Source organism: Schistocerca gregaria, chromosome 4 (assembly GCF_023897955.1).
Source record: "Schistocerca gregaria isolate iqSchGreg1 chromosome 4, iqSchGreg1.2, whole genome shotgun sequence".
Lineage (NCBI taxonomy): Eukaryota > Metazoa > Arthropoda > Insecta > Orthoptera > Acrididae > Schistocerca > Schistocerca gregaria.
Window position 1 is genome coordinate 692,925,021 of NC_064923.1, and position 17,929 is coordinate 692,942,949.

The 17,929-nt window shown below is 43.3% G+C and overlaps 1 protein-coding gene and 2 non-coding genes across 3 annotated transcripts in view; 2 read left to right on the forward strand and 1 right to left on the reverse strand.

Annotated features, from left to right (window-relative positions):
* Positions 1-17,929, forward strand: part of LOC126267453 (nephrin-like) — a 943,456-nt gene that overhangs the window by 908,731 nt on the left and 16,796 nt on the right. Inside the window, exon 12 of the mRNA XM_049972720.1 lies at positions 9,406-9,723. Within this exon, the coding sequence (XP_049828677.1) occupies positions 9,406-9,723 (318 nt within the window). The remainder of the gene's footprint in view (positions 1-9,405; positions 9,724-17,929) is intronic.
* Positions 1,538-1,612, reverse strand: Trnas-cga (transfer RNA serine (anticodon CGA)). Its single transcript has one exon. It is a non-coding gene; the product is annotated as a tRNA-Ser (tRNA).
* Trnas-cga (transfer RNA serine (anticodon CGA)) lies at positions 2,174-2,248 on the forward strand. Its single transcript has one exon. It is a non-coding gene; the product is annotated as a tRNA-Ser (tRNA).

Consider the following 17,929-nt stretch of genomic DNA (forward strand, 5'->3'; position numbering starts at 1 on the left):
CCATTTAGATTTCACGGCCGATTCGAGGCGGATGTTGGGTGCCATTCTCCAGACGATGTTCCGTTTCGAACAAGGACACTTTTCCTCGTTTCTGTTACTAAGGTCACCTGATGTCAGGATAGTGTATAACAAATGTCTCTGTTGGTAAATAATATTGATTTGTCGCTTTGCTGGTTATACAACTGGACTCATGGTAATGTTGCCTTATGTACAGAAATAACATGCTGATTTCTGATAGCTTTATCGGTGGCGTAGAACTTTCCCGCTTATCTTTGAGCCTAGATTTTGGATTAGGCTGGGATTTTCCTTTACAGGATTAACTGAACATGTTCGCTAATTTCTTCTTGCTCGCATAAGAGTAAGGCCTCCCTACACCAATGTGAGGGTCAGCGTGTAGAAATGCGTTTTAAACATATTGCCTCTACATAAAAGCCAGTAGACGACGCTTCGAAAGTCATAGGCCAGTGGATGTGGGACAGGAAATACCTTCCCCACATACCACATTATAACTGCTGCTGGCACGTCTATTTTCTTCACTTTTCAAGTTCTCTGAATTTTCAAAACGGCTCTTATTTTGTTTCGTATTTGTCTCTCGTAATGGGTTCTCATCTGTACTGGAATGGCATCTAGATAAAGAGAGACACAGTGTGGTACGCCTGTCACAATACTGGACAATTGAGTGGCAACACTCGTATTATCACACGACTGCAGGTTCTGTGCAGAGCATCACGCTGTGCGTATCCGGTTGTACAGGCAGCCAGGAGATCGAAAATTGGCACCTTTCTCATCATAGGTGCCAATCACCTAGCATCACGGTTGTCGCTGGATAAACGTCACGAAGACCTAAAGTTCGCATTGCCGGTTATTGAAGAGCAGCAGTAAAATCTGTAGTGGTTTAATGCCGGTGTTCTGAGTCCTTTCTTGGTAGTGTCCTTGACGTTATGTTTTAACAAACTTAGGCGACAGCGCATATCGTCAATGCTCTCTAGCCCAATCTCGAAGGTTGGCCCGGCCAGCATGATCTCCCTATCTCTTAAACATTCAAAACATCTGGTTATAGTTACCGAGAAACTGGCGTGTACCTCTCGCCAGGCTCTACCGTTGAAGATATGGGGCACAGGCCACTGAATTGAAGCATCATGCACTGGTGTATGGGTATCTTTCATGCAAGCCCAAAGCGAGAACACAAGGCAATCGGAATTTTGTAATTACTAATATTTATCGTACTTGAAGGTCAGAAGTATCTGACTCCCAAAGCATCTCGATGCAGCTCTCAGAAACTCTGGAGCAAATCAATTTTCACTTTTTCCGACCACATTTAATACAATAAAGAATGGTATTTCGCGAAGTAGTGTCTGTCTGTGGCAGAGTGATTGCCTGCCGTATGGAAAGGGGGGAAGGGTGGCGGGCTGTAGACATCTGATGGATTCAAAGTATTGAACAAAGACGTAAAGAAGCATGATCTACGAGCGTTTCCGTGAGACGTAAAATAAATGAAGATAATTGATAGTGAAACTTCCTGGCAGATTAAAACTGTGTGCCCGACCGAGACTCGAACTCGGGACCTTTGCCTTTCGCGGGCAAGTGCTCTACCAACTGAGCTACCGAAGCACGACTCAAGTCCGGTACTCACAGCTTTACTTCTGCCAGTATCCGTCTCCTACCTTCCAAACTTTACAGAAGCTCTTCTGCGAACCTTACAGAACTAGCACTCCTGAAAGAAAGGATATTGCGGAGACATGGCTTAGCCACAGCCTGGGGGAGGTTTCCAGGAGTGCTAGTTCTGCAAGGTTCGCAAGAGAGCTTCTGTAAAGTCTGGAAGGTAGGAGACGGATACTGGCAGAAATAAAGCTGTGAGTACCCGGCGTGAGTCGTGCTTCGGTAGCTCAGTTGGTAGAGCACTTGCCTGCGAAAGGCAAAGGTCCCGAGTTCGAGTCTCGGTCGGGCACACAGTTTTAATCTGCCAGGAAGTTTCATATCAGCGCACACTCCGCTGCAGAGTGAAAATCTCATTCTGGAAACATCCCCCAGGCTGTGGCTAAGCCATGTCTCCGCAGTATCCTTTCTTTCAGGAGTGCTAGTTCTGCAGGTTCGCAGAAGAGCTTCTGTAAAGTTTGGAAGGTAGGAGACGGATACTGGCAGAAGTAAAGCTGTGTGTACCGCACGGGAGTCGTGCTTCGGTAGCTCAGTTGGTAGAGCACTTGCCCGCGAAAGGCAAAGGTCCCGAGTTCGAGTCTCGGTCGGGCACACAGTTTTAATCTGCCAGGAAGTTTCATATCAGCGCACGCTCCGCTGCAGAGTGAAAATCTCATTCTGGATAATTGATTGTACTTGGGACTGGTAATCGCCAGACCGAGTATCATTTCGATCATTGATTTTTCCTTTTTTTCACTGATTTTGAATACCTACGACATTAACATATAACATTCATAAACTGTATATGATAATTAATGCATAAGTGTCATTTTTATAAAAAAATGTACATATTTTGTTTCTAATTACCTATAACACATAAAATTCCAGATTCATTTTCAAATACACATTTTTAATTACCGATCTTTTATAGACGAACGTTAAAATTAAAAAAAAGAAACAGTATATTCAAATTCAACATTTCCCACGTTTTGGTTTCTACGCTTCACAGGAATGCCCATATAGCATGCACCTTTGCTTAAATTATGGAATTTGCCGGGATTCGAACCAAAGTCCCCCATGGATGAGTCCACTGCTACAGAGCAACGCAGCTTCTGAAATAAACATCCTCACGGTAGCTTATTAAGATGTGTGGAAACTTGAATCTTGACTTTCTCTAGAGTAGTGTGAGTTCCATCAAATAGCTTTGGGGGATTTATGTTTGAATCGTGACCTTCCTGTACCATATCTGTATTTTTCTAAAAAAAATTAAGAATCTGTGTGCTATGCGGTCTCGTCGTCAGTTTGGTGCCTTGACCAGTCGGGTAGAAACATTACTGTAGTCAGATTTCACAGCTCTTCGCATCCTCTGTGCTTCCCAAATCACCTCCAGATTTAATGACGTATTCTTCCTATTACACACACGCAGACATTAAGTACGAGGGTCGTTCAATAAGTAATGCAACACATCTTTCCGAAAGCAGATTGTTTTTTCAGGATTCCTATACACCATATTCTTCCCCACTCTTCTGGCGTAAAATATCCTGTTTTTAACATAACCACCTTTAGTGCGATCCCTTCTTGGCACTTTACTGGGTCGACCTATGTCCCCGCGTGGTAGCGATCTACTGGTCGACGTCAGAGCCAACGTCTTGCTACATCCACGTACTGCTCCCAAGCTGCGCGTCTTTCAAGACGAGAGATATATGGAAGTCGGAAGGTGAGAGACCCGGCTATAGATGGGTGAGGAGGAACAGTCTAATGAAGTTCCGTGAGCTCCACTGTAGCGTACGAACTTGCATGGGGCCTTACGTTTTCATGGAGAAGCATAAATTCGTTTTCATTTTTGTGGTGACGAACAACTGAAGTCGTTTCTCCAGTTTCCTCAGGGTAGCACAATAGACTCAAAGTGGATCGTTGCACCATGAGGGAGCACAGCTTGCGAACTGAGTAATCCCTTCAGAGTCCCAGAAGATCATCGCCATGACTTTACCGACTGATGGTCCAGCTTTTAACATTTTCTTTCGGAGGAGAGATGGTGTGCCATCACTCCATGGATTGCCAGTCCGTTTCCAATACGAATTTCTAGACCCGTGCTGCATCGCCTGTGACTATGTTCTACGAGTAGTTGTTACGATAAGGATCATAACGCGCTAGCAATTCCACAGAGACAGTGCTTCATTGGTCTTTATCTTCTGTTAGGCAGCCGGCTGGTGTGGCCGAGCGGTTCTAGGCGCTTCAGTCTGGAACCACGCGGCCGCTACGGTCGCAGGTTCGAATCCTGCCTCGGGCATGGATGTGTGTGATGTCCTTAGGTTAGTTAGGTTTAAGTAGTTCTAAGTTCTAGGGGACTGATGACCTCAGCTGTTAAGTCCCATAGTGCTCAGAGCCATTTCATTTTTTCTGTTAGGCAGCGAGGAACCCAGCTCTCACACACCTAGGTGTACTCCAACCGGGGGACGAGTGTGTCAGCACTACCATCAGAGCCGGCCGGGATGGCCGAACGGTTCTAGGCTCTTGAGTCTGGAACGCCGCGACCGCTGTGGTCGCAGGTTCGAATCCTGCCTCGGGCATGGATGTGTGTGATGTCCTTAGGTTAGTTAGGTTAAAGTAGTTCTAAGTTCTAGGGGACTGATGACCTGAGAAGTTGAGTCCCATGGCGCTCAGAGCCATTTGAACGGTTTGAACTACCAACAGAGACCACCAGTCGAGCAGCGAGGTGTTTGATTGTGATACGCTGATCGCCTCAAATGAGAGTGTCCTCACGTTTCAGCTTTGCAGGAGTGACAGCGGTGTGTGCTGGCAGGCGGGCGACTGGGCAGGGCCGGCCACGGTGGTCTCGCGGTTCTAGGCGCGCAGTCCGGCACCGTGCTACTGCTACGGTCGCAGGTTCGAATCCTGCCTCGGGCATGGATGTGTGTGATGTCCTTAGGTTAGTTAGGTTGAAGTAGTTCTAAGTTCTAGGGGACTGATGACCACAGCAATTGAGTCCCATAGTGCTCAGAGCCATTTGAACCATTTTTTTGACTGGGCAGGTTAGCTCGACCTCGTTGCGATGATGACTGACGGCTCGCCCAAAGATTGACTGTGCTACTGCCAGATCTCGGTAGATATTCTGCAAACGCCTATGAATATCTGCGGTGTTCTGGTTTTCCGCCAAAGGAAACTCAATGACAGCTCTCTGCTTGGAAGAGGTCTCCATTAAAGACGCCATTTCGAAGGCTACGTATCGGAGGTTCATGAATCTTATAACGGTACTTTGCTGGCACGCGTGTCAATTAGCATAATATTAATTAAAATGGGAGATAATAAATTTTATTTTGGATGAATTAAAAAGGTGAAAGTAAAACGAAACTTTAATAACTGCACTGTATTACTAAGAAGCAATATAATGAAAAGTAATAAAAAGCAAAGTAGCAAAGACCAAACGGGACAGAAAGACGCAGGGGCGCGTTTGTTTTTTAATACATATAAAAGAACATGTAACACATTATTGAGCTCTCTACCTTCAGTTATCGCCATCGGGCTAGTCGATGAAAAAGTGGTACGCGACTGCGAAATTCGTTAAGGAGATTGTTTAAAGACTCTTCATGCACGTTTAAAATACATTAAGTGTGACGAAGTGATCAGAGACGTATATTGTCGGGTGAAGTGAAAATAATTCCGAAACATAATTCGAACTTTGTGTTAGCTGGGAGAAATACTCTTGGGAAACTATTATGATTGTGGAACCCCCGAAACTTGTACGAGACGGAAAGCTATAGTTTACGTAATTCTTCATTTCATAAAATTGGGAAACGCGTGTGCGCGGAACATTGAGAGAATCTTTTCCCGCGTTCGATTCCCGGCGGGGTCAGGGATTTTCTCTGCCTAGTGATGACTGGGTGTTGTGTGATGTCCTTAGGTCAGTTAGATTTAAGCAGTTCTATGTTCTAGGGGACTAATGACCATAGATATTAAGTCCCATAGTACTCAGAGCCATTTGAACCAAAGAGAACCTTATCCTTATACGGTTGCGGGGGTAACCGATACAAACAACGCGCCAGCATAAAAATAGCTTATTAACTACCAGATATTAATTAACGGGCAACCCTGCATGTGAAAGACAATCACGTCGAACAATTCGAGAGCGAAGAATAGATATTTAAGTGCCGAATTGAGAACCTGGGTCGTGCTGATATTTGGACATTATATGACACGCGTTATTCAGAACATGATATCGACCACTCTAATACTGAAAAGAAGGATCGGATCATCACCTCCTATTCCGACTCATATTTCATATTTAGTTAGTGAAAAGAAAAGTGTTAATAAACAAATTACATTTCAGTTTTATCCACGATTTTGGCTTCATTACGTAGCCTTGACTACATGAGAAACAGTATCTGTGGAAGTTTCATACAACGTATCGTCATAATATTTAGCCAAACAATATTCTGGCACACCAAAAATGTAAATGCATGACAGCAGATGTGTAATGTGTGAGCGCGACAAACTACAGGGTGTTACAAAAAGGTACGGCCAAACTTTCAGGAAACATTCCTTACACACAAATAAAGAAAATATGTTATGTGGACATGTGTCCGGAAACGCTTAATTTCCATGTTATAGCTCAGTTTAGTTTCGTCAGTACGTACGCACAAAGGAGCACGTTATCATGATTTCATACGGGATACTCTACCTGTGCTGGTAGAACATGTGCCTTTACACGTACGATACAACATGTGGTTCATGCACGATGGAGCTCCTGCACATTTCAGCCGAAGTGGTCGTACGCTTCTCAACAACGGATCCGGTGACCGATGGATTGGTAGAGGCGGACCAATTGCATGGCCTCCAAGCTCTCCTGACCTCAACCCTCTTGACTTTCATTTATGGGGGCATTTGAAAGCTCTTCTCTACGCAATCACGGTACCAAATGTAGAGACTCTTCGTGCTCGTATTGTGGACGGCTGTGATACAATACGCCATTCTCCAGAGCTGCATCAGCGCATCAGGGATTCCAAGCGACGGAGGGTGGATGCATGTATCCTTGCTGAGAGGACATTTTGAACATTTCCTGTAACAAAGTGTTTGAAGTCACTCTGGTACGTTCTGTTGCTGTCTGCTTCCATTCCATGATTAATGTGATTTGAAGAGAAGTAATAAAATGAGCCCTAACATGGAAATTAAGAGTTTCCGGACACATGTCCACATAACATATTTTCTTCCTTTGTGTGTGAGGAATGTTTCCTGAAAGTTTTGGCGTACCTTTTTGTAACACCCTGTATATTGACGAAAATTTTCCATTACACCAGCATCACAAATCAAAACCCATCTCCTTTCTCGAATACACTGTGATAACGGCAATATCTTCCATCTATACATTACACGAACCGAACAGCATCTACTCTCTCGCCCAACAGAACAACAACTGCACTCGACATCGTCTGAACTACTACTGCACCATTGGAGGCGGCGGAATAATAATCTTTGGCGCAATCTCTGGCACTGTGACTCAGTGTAGACACCTTTCAAGGCTACCTACAATGTTCTCTCAATCACGACTGGTATTCATGTGCAGTCAGTTCCATCCACATTATAATATCTTTCTCGACTAACAACCAATCTCATAGAACAATAATCATAATAGACTCTTCTATTTCCCACCCAACAACTACAGGCCTGCCCCGTGATGGATTTTGTCGAGTCAGTCATCAGACTGTTTTGATACGGTCCTCCACAAACTCCTCTCTTGTTTCAGCCTACCCATCTTAAAGTAGAAACTATAACGCATGCTCTGTTTTTCTTCTTTGGGACATTTTAATCTTGAGGATTCTACCCTGTACAGCTCCCTTTACTATCATATTAGTTATTCCGTGACGTCTTAACGCATGTCCTAACATCTGGAACCTTCTTCTGCCCAGTGTTTCTCAAAACGTCATTTATTATCAGATTCCACTGAGAAACTCTTCCTTTCTTATCAGTCCATTTTCTACTTATGTCATTCCTAAGTGATTAATATTGTTATATTCCTTTTTCCCGTCAGTGTTTTGGGACTGTATTCTCTCGTTGATTAACTGAAGTATTTTTTCGGTTACCCAAGTATTCTTCGCAGTTACTTTTCTTTTGCTTTTGTTTTTCTGTCCTACTTCTCTGATTTGCCGTTTAAGAGATGTCCATTTATCTTTATCTAAAACTGCCTACTGAGTATTCATTATCACAGTATCTACCAAAAGAACTCCAAAAACACCTCTTCCTTGCTCAGTAGTTCAGTATACCAAAGTCCAGTAGCTCACTTCTTCCTGATTGATTCTTGTGTCTCAGTCTCTTAAACTCGAGTCTACTCTTCACTGTTACTGAACTGTGACGCGAGTCTGTACCAGTGCCTGTGGACGCTTTACGTTCCAGTATTTGATTTTGGAATCTCTAAACATGAAGTAATCCATCCGGAGTCGTCCCTCGACCTCTAGTAATTTTTTAAATGTATATGCACTATCATTAACTGCAATATCCTGCATGGCTCAATATTTCTCGTCTCTAATTCCTAATACCAAATTCATATTCTTCTGTAACTTAGTCTTCTATTCCTTCTCTGCTACCGCGTTCGAACCTTCGATGATTATTAGATTTTTCGGCCCTTTTGCATAGTAAATCACATGTTCAGTGTCCTCATATAATTTTTTCGTATGTTCATCTTCTGCTAGTGATGTTGGCACGTGTCCTTAAACTGTTGTTTCTCGTGTTGGTTTGTTTCTGATTCTGTTGAGAACAACCCTGTTAGTGAACTGATCATAGCAATCCACTGTCTGCCCTGTCACCATCTTCTTCATACAAAATCCAACTCATTTTATACCATTTTCTGATACTGTTATTATTTCTTATATTCGAACAGTTGTGATGTGCCGGTTGAGATGTTTAGCAAATTCCTCAGATACTATAATACAGGACCCCGGTGACTTACAGGAAAGCGAAGCTTTCAAGGAAACCATGTTACGCATCTGAAAACGTCTTATTGCATGAAAATTACTATCGGTGACATTATAGACACCACACCTCACATAGGTATATTAAAGAAGTGTGTCATGTGTCTACAAACGGAAACTAACGGTCACTGTGACAATTTGGTCTTTTACCATAAAACAACGATTTGCCCATAGCAAGAAACTTATAAATTATTAACTAAATTCTTGGCGCTATGGGATGGACACATGAAAGTATAATATCAAACTGTGTCATTGACACTGTCAATGGCCCGCATCTCGTTTTCGTGCGGTAGCGTTCTCGCTTCCCACGCCCGGATTCCCGGGTTCGATTCCCGGCGGGGTCAGGGATTTTCTCTGCCTCGTGATGGCTGGGTGTTGTGTGATGTCCTAAGGTTAGTTAGGTTTAAGTAGTTCTAAGTTCTAGGGGACTGATAACCATAGATGCTAAGTCCCATAGTGCTCAGAGCCATTTGAACCATTTGAACACTGTCAATGACTGTGGCAATGGCTCTTAAATTTTAAGTAAGAGTCCTCGAGAAACATATATGGACGGCAATTGAATTTGACGAATTGTATGATGGTAGCTCCTAGCTGGCTGCAAACGTTAATACTGCGCTTGTTTTGAACGGAAATTACTGGAGAATAAAAGGAACATGTGTTGTATGAATTATTGAACGGCTCTCATACTGTGCATACTTGCCACTTTCGCGCTGTTACAATTTTAATGTCGAGCAGTGTGAAGTACGGCTACGGAGGAGCTAGCACCAGCAGTGTAGAGCGTCGCGTGTGTGCGCTTGTTGCCTGACAGAGCGGCCGCGCGGCTCGCTGCTGACTCCGGCGCTGAGCGTGGTGGCGGGCGTGGCGGCGGCTCTGCTGGTGGTGTCGCTGGTGACGGCGACGTTGGTGCGCATGCTGTGTCGGCGGCGCGCCCGCAGGCAACGACAGCGCCGCAAGCGCAACGACGCCGCCGACGCGCAGGCGGCGCCCAGCCCCGACAAGAGCGCCGCGCTGCCCGCCGCCGCCGCCAAGGGCGACCCCGCCGCCGCCGTCGTGGCCGCCGCGCTGGGCGGCCCGGGCTACGACGGCGACGACAAGAACCCCGACGTCATCCCCCAGCCTGCCGCAGGTAGCTACGCAGCTGGCTCAGCGCGCGTAACTATGGCCTAATTTCTGCATTCTTGTTCTGCAGGTCAAGTACGTTGTTGTTGTGGTGGTCTTCAGTCCTGAGACTGGTTTGATTCAGCTCTCCATGCTACTCTGTCCTGTGCAAGATTCTTCATCTCCCAGTACCTACTGCAGCCTACATCCTTCTGAATCTGTTTGTATTCCTCTCTTGCTCTCCCTCTACGATTTTTACCCTCCACGCTGCCCTCCAATGCTAAATCGGTAATTCCTTGATGCCTCAGAATATGCCCTACCAACCGATCCCTTCTTCTGGTCAAGTTCTGCCACAAACTGCCCTTCTCCCCAATCCTGTTCAATACCACCTCTTAGTTATGTGATCTACCCACCTAATCTTCAGCATCCTTCTGTAGCACCACATTTCAAAAGCTTCTATTCTCTTCTTGTCCAAACTATTTATCGTCCACGTTTCGCTTCCATACATGTCTACACTCCATACAAATACTTTCAGAAACGGCTTTCTGACACTTAAACCTATACTCGATGTTAACAAATTTCTATTTTTCAGAAACGCTTTCCTTGCCATTGCCAGTCTACATTTTATATCCTCTCTACTCCGACCATCATCAGTTATTTGGCTCCCGAAATAGCAAAAAACCTTTACTACTTTAAGTGTCTCATCTCCTAATCTAATTCCCTCAGCATCACCCAACTAAATTCGACTACATTGCATGATCCTCGTTTTGCTTTTATTAATGTTCATCTTATATCCTCCTTTTAAGACACTATCCATTCCGTTCAACTGCTCTTCCAAGTCCTTTCCTGTCTCTGACAGAATTACAATGTCATCGGCGAACCTCAAACTGCTTGTTTTTTCTCCATGGATTTTAATACCTACTCCGAATTTTTATTTTGTTTCCTTCACTGCTTGCTCAATATTCAGATTGAATAACATCAACGAGAGGCTACAACCCTGTATCATTCCCTACCCAACCACTGCTTCCCTTCATGCCCCTCGACTCTTATAACTGCCATTTGGTATCTGTTCAAATTGTAAATAGCCCTTCGCTCCCTTTATTTTACCCCTGCCACCTTCAGAATTTGAAAGAGAGTAATCCAGTCAACATTGTCAAAAACTTTCTGTAAGCATAAAAATTTTAGAAGCATAGATTTGCCTTTCCTTAATCTTTCTTCTAAGATAAGGCGTAGGGTCAATATTGCCTCACGTGTTCCAACATTTCTATGGAATCCAAACTGATCTCCCCAGAGATGGGCTTCTACCAGAATTCGCGTTAGTATTTCGCAACTGTGACTCATTAAACTGATATTTCATTTGTATGAAACATTTTTTTGGAAGTGGTCAGTGAGGTGAAAGGAACATTACCACTAATCCACTTTTTAATTGTTTCCTTCTTTCACTTGTGCCTTTTCCCGCAATGACGCAGGGTCGGCATGGTTAATCGGAATTGGCAAGGTTAATAAAAGGGGTGGCCGGATGACCTTCCTGCCACCATCCCGTACCCTCCGGGACGGAATTAGTGTACTACAACTGTCTGCGTCGAGTGTAATCCTTGAGATAGTGCGAATGTGTTCAGATGTCTGCGAGCCGTATAACTGAGGCGGAACATGGGGACCAGCCCGGTATTCACCTGAGGGGATGTGGAAAACCGCCTAAAAACCATATCTAGGCTGGCCGGCACACCGGCCTCCTTCGTTAGACCGCCGGGTAGACTAGATCTGTTGCCGACGCGCCTACCCCTTGTCCAGGAAACAGCGCATTAGCGCCCCCGGCTAACCTGGCGGGTCACTATTCCGGTTTTTAATATCACGTAATATGGAGAACAAATTATCTTTGAGTGCTAAGGATGAGTTACCTGTTCATGCTCCATTTCTTCCCAGGTGCTGGAGATGTGCTGGGTTTTGCTGAAGTGGTATTGACGTGTTTACACGTCCCTTTCCACCGACCTTTCAACTGCTGTGGACGACTCTCTTGCGTGTATCGGTCAATAAAAACGTTCATACAACACACATGCCTTGTTCTTGTGCTATCATTTGCAGAAACCTTCGTTTCGACTTCTTGAACCGTTTGTGAAGTAGGAAAATTTTTATGATCACATGATATTCAATGCACAGGGACTGTATTCAGCGCACTGTAAGTGTCTGCTGGATACAACAACCAATAACTCTAGAACGAAATATAATATTGCTCTGCTCTCAATTTTAAGTATAATTTCGATGTCTTGTCTACATTTCATTAACGGCAATGTAAGAGCTAAAACCGGCTAAACACAAAGTTTAAGCAATGCGTGAATTGGTTTACTTAATTTGGTTGGGCACAGTAGTTTAATGAATAGCTTAACAAAGTAAAGTATTTTATTGACCAAAGATATCAGTCATATGTACAAACTTAAGATGTTTTCACCAAACAGATTCTATAAAATCGGATGGTAATTGTTTCACAGCAGCCGGAGCATCACGTCTGACCACTGGTAACAGCAATATTCAAGCAGCACTGTACTCAGGTGTCGATATCGTAACCATGGTCTGTCCCAGATTTATTATGGTGGTTATATTTATGGTTATTATGTCCATTTATTTGAGTTGTATATGAAAGAAAAACGTTGAAAGTTTTAATTTATAAATTTGTGAAATTTAAATATCAACACATAAGTAGAAACGCACAATGATTCATTTTCTTCATACACCTTCGAGTTCTTTTAGAGAATGTTAATGTGTATTACGTTGACAATTATTACTATAGAACTGTCTAATCACAAATACATGAAACATATATTTTCTTGTCATACGCTTTTCGCCTTTTTTTTAACCTTCAGTGGACAGGAATACATACATGTTTTTGTTTAAACTATTTTGCTTACATTTTGAACTTTGTGTATTGAGCTTATAAACAGTTCTGACACTTTCATCTCATGTGATGTAATGATATTATACATTTCTACTTACATATTTCGTAGACGCTGGTGTTCACGTGTCCTTATTCATGTTTTACAGCTGTTCTTCTTCTTCTTGCTGATCTATGAAATTTCGTTGTCATGGCAGTAGGAAACGAATATCTGTTCGCTCGATGTTACGTTCTGGACTGTATTGCCTATTGTTAAATCTTATTAGCAACTTGTGTTTGTCATATCGGTAATCTGTCCTTGTGTATACTTGTATGTGTCACAGTATGCTTAGGTGATTAAGCAAACCCTTTTACTGATTGCTCTGTCTTCCTCTATGTGTGTGTATGTGTGAGTGTGTGTGTGTTTGTGTGTGTGTGTGTGTGTGTGTGTGTGTGTGTGTGTGTGTGTGTGTGTGTGTGTGTGTGTGTGTGTGTATGAGAGAGTGTGTGTTTTAAGACGGTTATATGTAATCTTTAAACATGGTTCAGTGTATGAGGGTCCTTTTGTTATTTATCTTCTATTTCAATAATTTTACTAAATTTAGCAGAGTGATTGTGTTGATATTTGTCTGATAGTTTATCACATTTTTTTCTGTACTATGTCTGATTAGTTGTCATTCTCTTTTGTTTGGTAACTTTCTGCAGTTTGTATTTTGAAACTTACATCATATTCTTTGTAAATACGTAGATCTCTTTCTTTACGCATTATGCACGGCTTCCAACTTCTTGGCATACGCCATATTTCTGCCCAAGTTTTGCAAACTTTAATCACCCCATAGTGGTCAGGCTTCCATTTAATACTTGACAATGAAAAATTTCCGCCTCTTTTCACGTATTTCCCTTAAACTTAAGTGCATTATATGCAGCGCATAAAGGTGACATTGTCTCCAAGCTATTCTCTTCTGATGTTAATTGTTCATTTTTTACTGTACTATAATATGCAGTTCGTATTAGAAAGACCTACTTCAATTTCGGTTATGTAGCCCCTAAACCATCAGTTTAAACTAGTTTAACACGAACACTCTGTAGATGGAAATTTAGGACCATAGTTACGTGTTTACATTTTTTGTTAATTATCATATAACGCAGATCTATTAAAATACTTGCGTCACGTCGTTGTTAAATAATGATGAATAAGAATACTGTAAAGATTTATTTAAATTTCTGTGCCTGTTTATGGTCACACTTAAAAGTTTGCAAGAAAGTCAAAATCACGTTCACTCGTCATCACTGTCAAGAGAGCTCAACAACAACTGACGCTTTATAGATATGCCGTTGGCACTTTCATGGAGTTCAGCACCTATCAGAATTAATATTACAGCACAAAAGATATGCATACAATTTATGTACAGTTCTACACAATATATGGGGGACTGATGACCTTAGCTGTTTAGACCCCCTTAAATATTCCAACAACCACCACCACCACAGAATATAATAATTAGTTTAGCAGCATAAACCACAGTCAACTGCCTAGGTCTTAGTTATAGGAAATTACAGTATTTCAGAAATACAAACTTTGTATTTTCCTTTTCTTAAAAAAAATTCTTTTCTCCATCGATCATAATTGGAAACTTCTCGTTTTTCAACAATCTTAGCACACGCTGCATCAGCTTGTCTACTCCTCATGCTACAGTAAGCTTTTGTCAAAAGAGACGAACCAAGATTCGTGTAACACTACGACTCTGCAAGATGACGTTGTGTTATATGTGAAAAACCTGTCATTGACACGCCGTCAGCCTGTATGGGTCACGCACGAATGATCCAGTATGAGATTACTGTGTTCGCCCGAGTCTTTCTAGTGCTACTTTCACGGTAGGCTGGAGCATATGATCTCAAGAAGAAAAGGAACGCTGAGAAGACGCGGTCACCGGTTGTAGTTTCGGTAAACATCGTTACAATACTTAACAAGGAAAAATCCTAAGAGAAAAATATCAGCAGGCATTTCCAGAGCGTCCCAATTACAAGTGTTATCTGTGGAATGAAGTGTAGTAACTACAAGATTTTGATGGACGCAGAAGGATGGTATTTTGACCGAGGTTCGACAGAAAATCAGGAACGACTCGAGAGAACCCCGATGGGGATGTACCACAGGTCTGCAGCTGTCGACAACAGATCGCCGAGTAGGAACACAAAAGATATCTACGAGGAAATGCAGGTAGCGTCGAACCAGCTATCCGGAGAGAAAGAACGTGAGATGTTCCGAAAGCAGAGACCAATAACTCACGGTCAGTTACAAAAGTACCGAATCGAATACATCACTGAATCCATGTCGCTGCGCGGAATAACTTGCAGAGCAACAGCGAACTTTTAACTGGCCGCAGATTGTTGTGTGGTGCCGTGGGGATCGCGGCTGTAACAGTTCCACCTCGAGGCATCTGTGCAGTTCCAAGCTCTCTGGCGGATTTTCAGAGTCGCCGCGCTGGGACACCGCAGACGGTTGCATCAAAAAGGCATCGTCTATAGTGTCTGATGAGTGGTAAGTAATAATAATCTTGATAAAACGGAGGGCAAGAGAGGAATCATCAGCACTGTAGATAACATAGCACCTTTTTCAGTGTTGAGTTCAGTGCGAGGGCGATCGCTTCTGCTGGTCGCAAGTGCTGTACAGTTCTGTTCCACATCGATTTCTGTGCAAGTTGGCATTGCACTGGATATCAAATGTCATGCTTTCTCGTCTTAGCTATTATTTTAGTAAAAAGTAATCTATTCATCACAATTAGGTGCGTTAAGAGGCTAAATGGTGCACAAATTAGGGAACAATCTGTTGAAAAAAAGGCTGATGCTATTCATACTAAAAGACGGGGCGTTATTCTAACGTGGAGAACACGGCAGGTGTCATAACCCGATTTCCCAGATACCACGCTCATCGGAAAAGAAGCCAAAATAAACCCACACGTGTTATGGCTTTTCTCAGAAAACAACGAAGCTTTCCATGTATTGTATATGCCTTTGAGAGGGAGAAATTGCTTCAGACACGGCGGTGGCGCAGTGGCTAACTCCGTTGTCTTATACTTTTGGACACTGTGTTCGAAACCCGATTATTACTTTTTTTATTTCTGTTTTTCCGCTTATCTACCCAAGATTGTAAGAAGAAGTTTTCCAGTGTATGTTGAAACAACGTTGTCATTCGTCTGCTAATAGTACGTCTGGTGACTGCATTAAAAAAAAAAGTAACAACTGACTAAATCTGATGTTATTCCTAGCTAGCCATATGTAACTAGCCTGAAACGTACATTTATTTAGTTTTCACTTGAGCATAGCTGCACAAAATTCTTACCATTCCTTTCTCGCAATGTATTGTTCCGGTTTCTCGAGTTTTATTCTGATGAAAACACACTTAGTAGATGTCGAAAAACAGTTACACTCAAGAGCCAAAGAAACTGGTACACCAGCCTAACGTCGTGTAGGGCCCCCGAAAGTGCGCAGATGTGCCTCAACACCACTTGGCATGGACTAGGCTAATGTCTGACGTAGTGCTCGAGGGAATTGACACCATGAATCCTGCACGGCTGTCCATAAATCCGTAACACTATGAGGGAGTGGAGACCTCTTCTGAACAGCACGTTGCAACGCATCCCAGATATGCTCAATAATGTTCATGTCGGGGAGTTTTTTGACCAGCGGAAATGTTGAAACAGAACAGTGTCCCTGGAGCCACTCTCTACCAATTCTGGACATTTGGGATGTTGCATTTTCCCGTTGGAACTGCCCAAGTCTGTCGGAATGCACAATGGACACGAATGGACGCAGATGATCAGACAGTGTGCTTACGTATCTGTCACACTAGTATTTAGACGTATCAGGGGTTCTATATCACTCCAACTGCACATATTCCACACCGCTACAGAGCCTCCACCATCTCTAACAGTACATAGGTGACATGGATTCGTGAGGAGGTCTCCATACCCTTACACGTCCATCCGCTCGATACAATCCGAAGCATTACTCGTCCGATCACGCGTTTCCAGTTATCAACAGTCCAGTGTCGGTGTTGATTGGCCGAGGCGAGGCGTGAAGCTTTGTGTCGTGCAGTCACCAAGGATACACGAGTGGGCCTTGTGCCCCGAAAGCCCATGTCGATAATGTTTCTTTGAATGGTTCGCACCCTGACAGTTGTCGAATGCCCGGCATTGATATCTGGCTCTGAGCACTATGGGACTTAACATCGATGGTCATCAGTCCCCTAGAACTTAGGACTACTTAAACCTAACTAACCTAAGGACATCACACAACACCCAGCCATCACGAGGCAGAGAAAATCCCCGACCCCGGCGGGAATAGAACCCGGGAACCCGGTCGTGGGAAGCGAGAACGCTACCGCACGACCACGAGATGCGGGCCATTGATATCTGCAGCAATTTGTGGAAGGGTTGCTTTTCTGTCACAGTGAACGATTCTCTTCAGTTGTCGTTGATCCCATTCCTGTGGGATCTTTTTCCGACCGCAGTGGTGTCGGAAATTTGATGTATTACCGAATTTCTTACATTCATGGTACGCTCGTGAAATGGTCGTACGGAAAAATCCCCACTTCATCGCTACCTCGGAGATGCTATGTTCCATTGCTCGTGCGCCGACCATAACATCACGTTCAAACTCACTTAAGGCGGAATTACATTACGAGGTTCAAAAATCCGATTTTTTATTGTATAAATCGTTAGCTTAACAATTTAAGAATACGCGTCAAAATTGCAAAATGTTGTTCGCATTCGTTGGGATTTTATGAGCATGGAACCGAGTGCACATCGGTACAGGCTCGAGCGTAGATAGGACGGAGCACTACTTCAGGAGATATGTTTAAGTGGCCACACACCAAATGCGAATGAAAGTTTTAATTACACTATATGCCCATCAGCTCCTAAACATTGCACTCCACACTAAAAGTCGCTGAATTGGCGTCGTATGTAGCAGCGGGCATATTCAGTTCAGGAAATTCATTCCTTGTGATGGTCATGAACGAAGCAGGAATAGTAGCAGGCACGCAAAGCTTCAATTATGCCGAACAAGTGGATAACCAGCGGGTGAGCCGGCGGAATCGACGTATTTCATTGGAATCGAAGGAAGGTAGGGGAAACTCGGAAAGCACTGCTGCAAGCGCAAACCAAAGTCTCTGAGGAAGAAGAAGGATTACTATATGGTGCTGTAATCGCAGATTAATCGATAAGCATTTTACACTGTTGTTAACTTCCTCGAATTTCTAGTTTCTGAGAATTTATTTTTCAAACGCGCTTATCTCTAAATGACTTTTATATTGTTGTTAACTTCCTCCAATTCCTAGCTTCCGAGAAATTATTTTCAAACGTGCTTA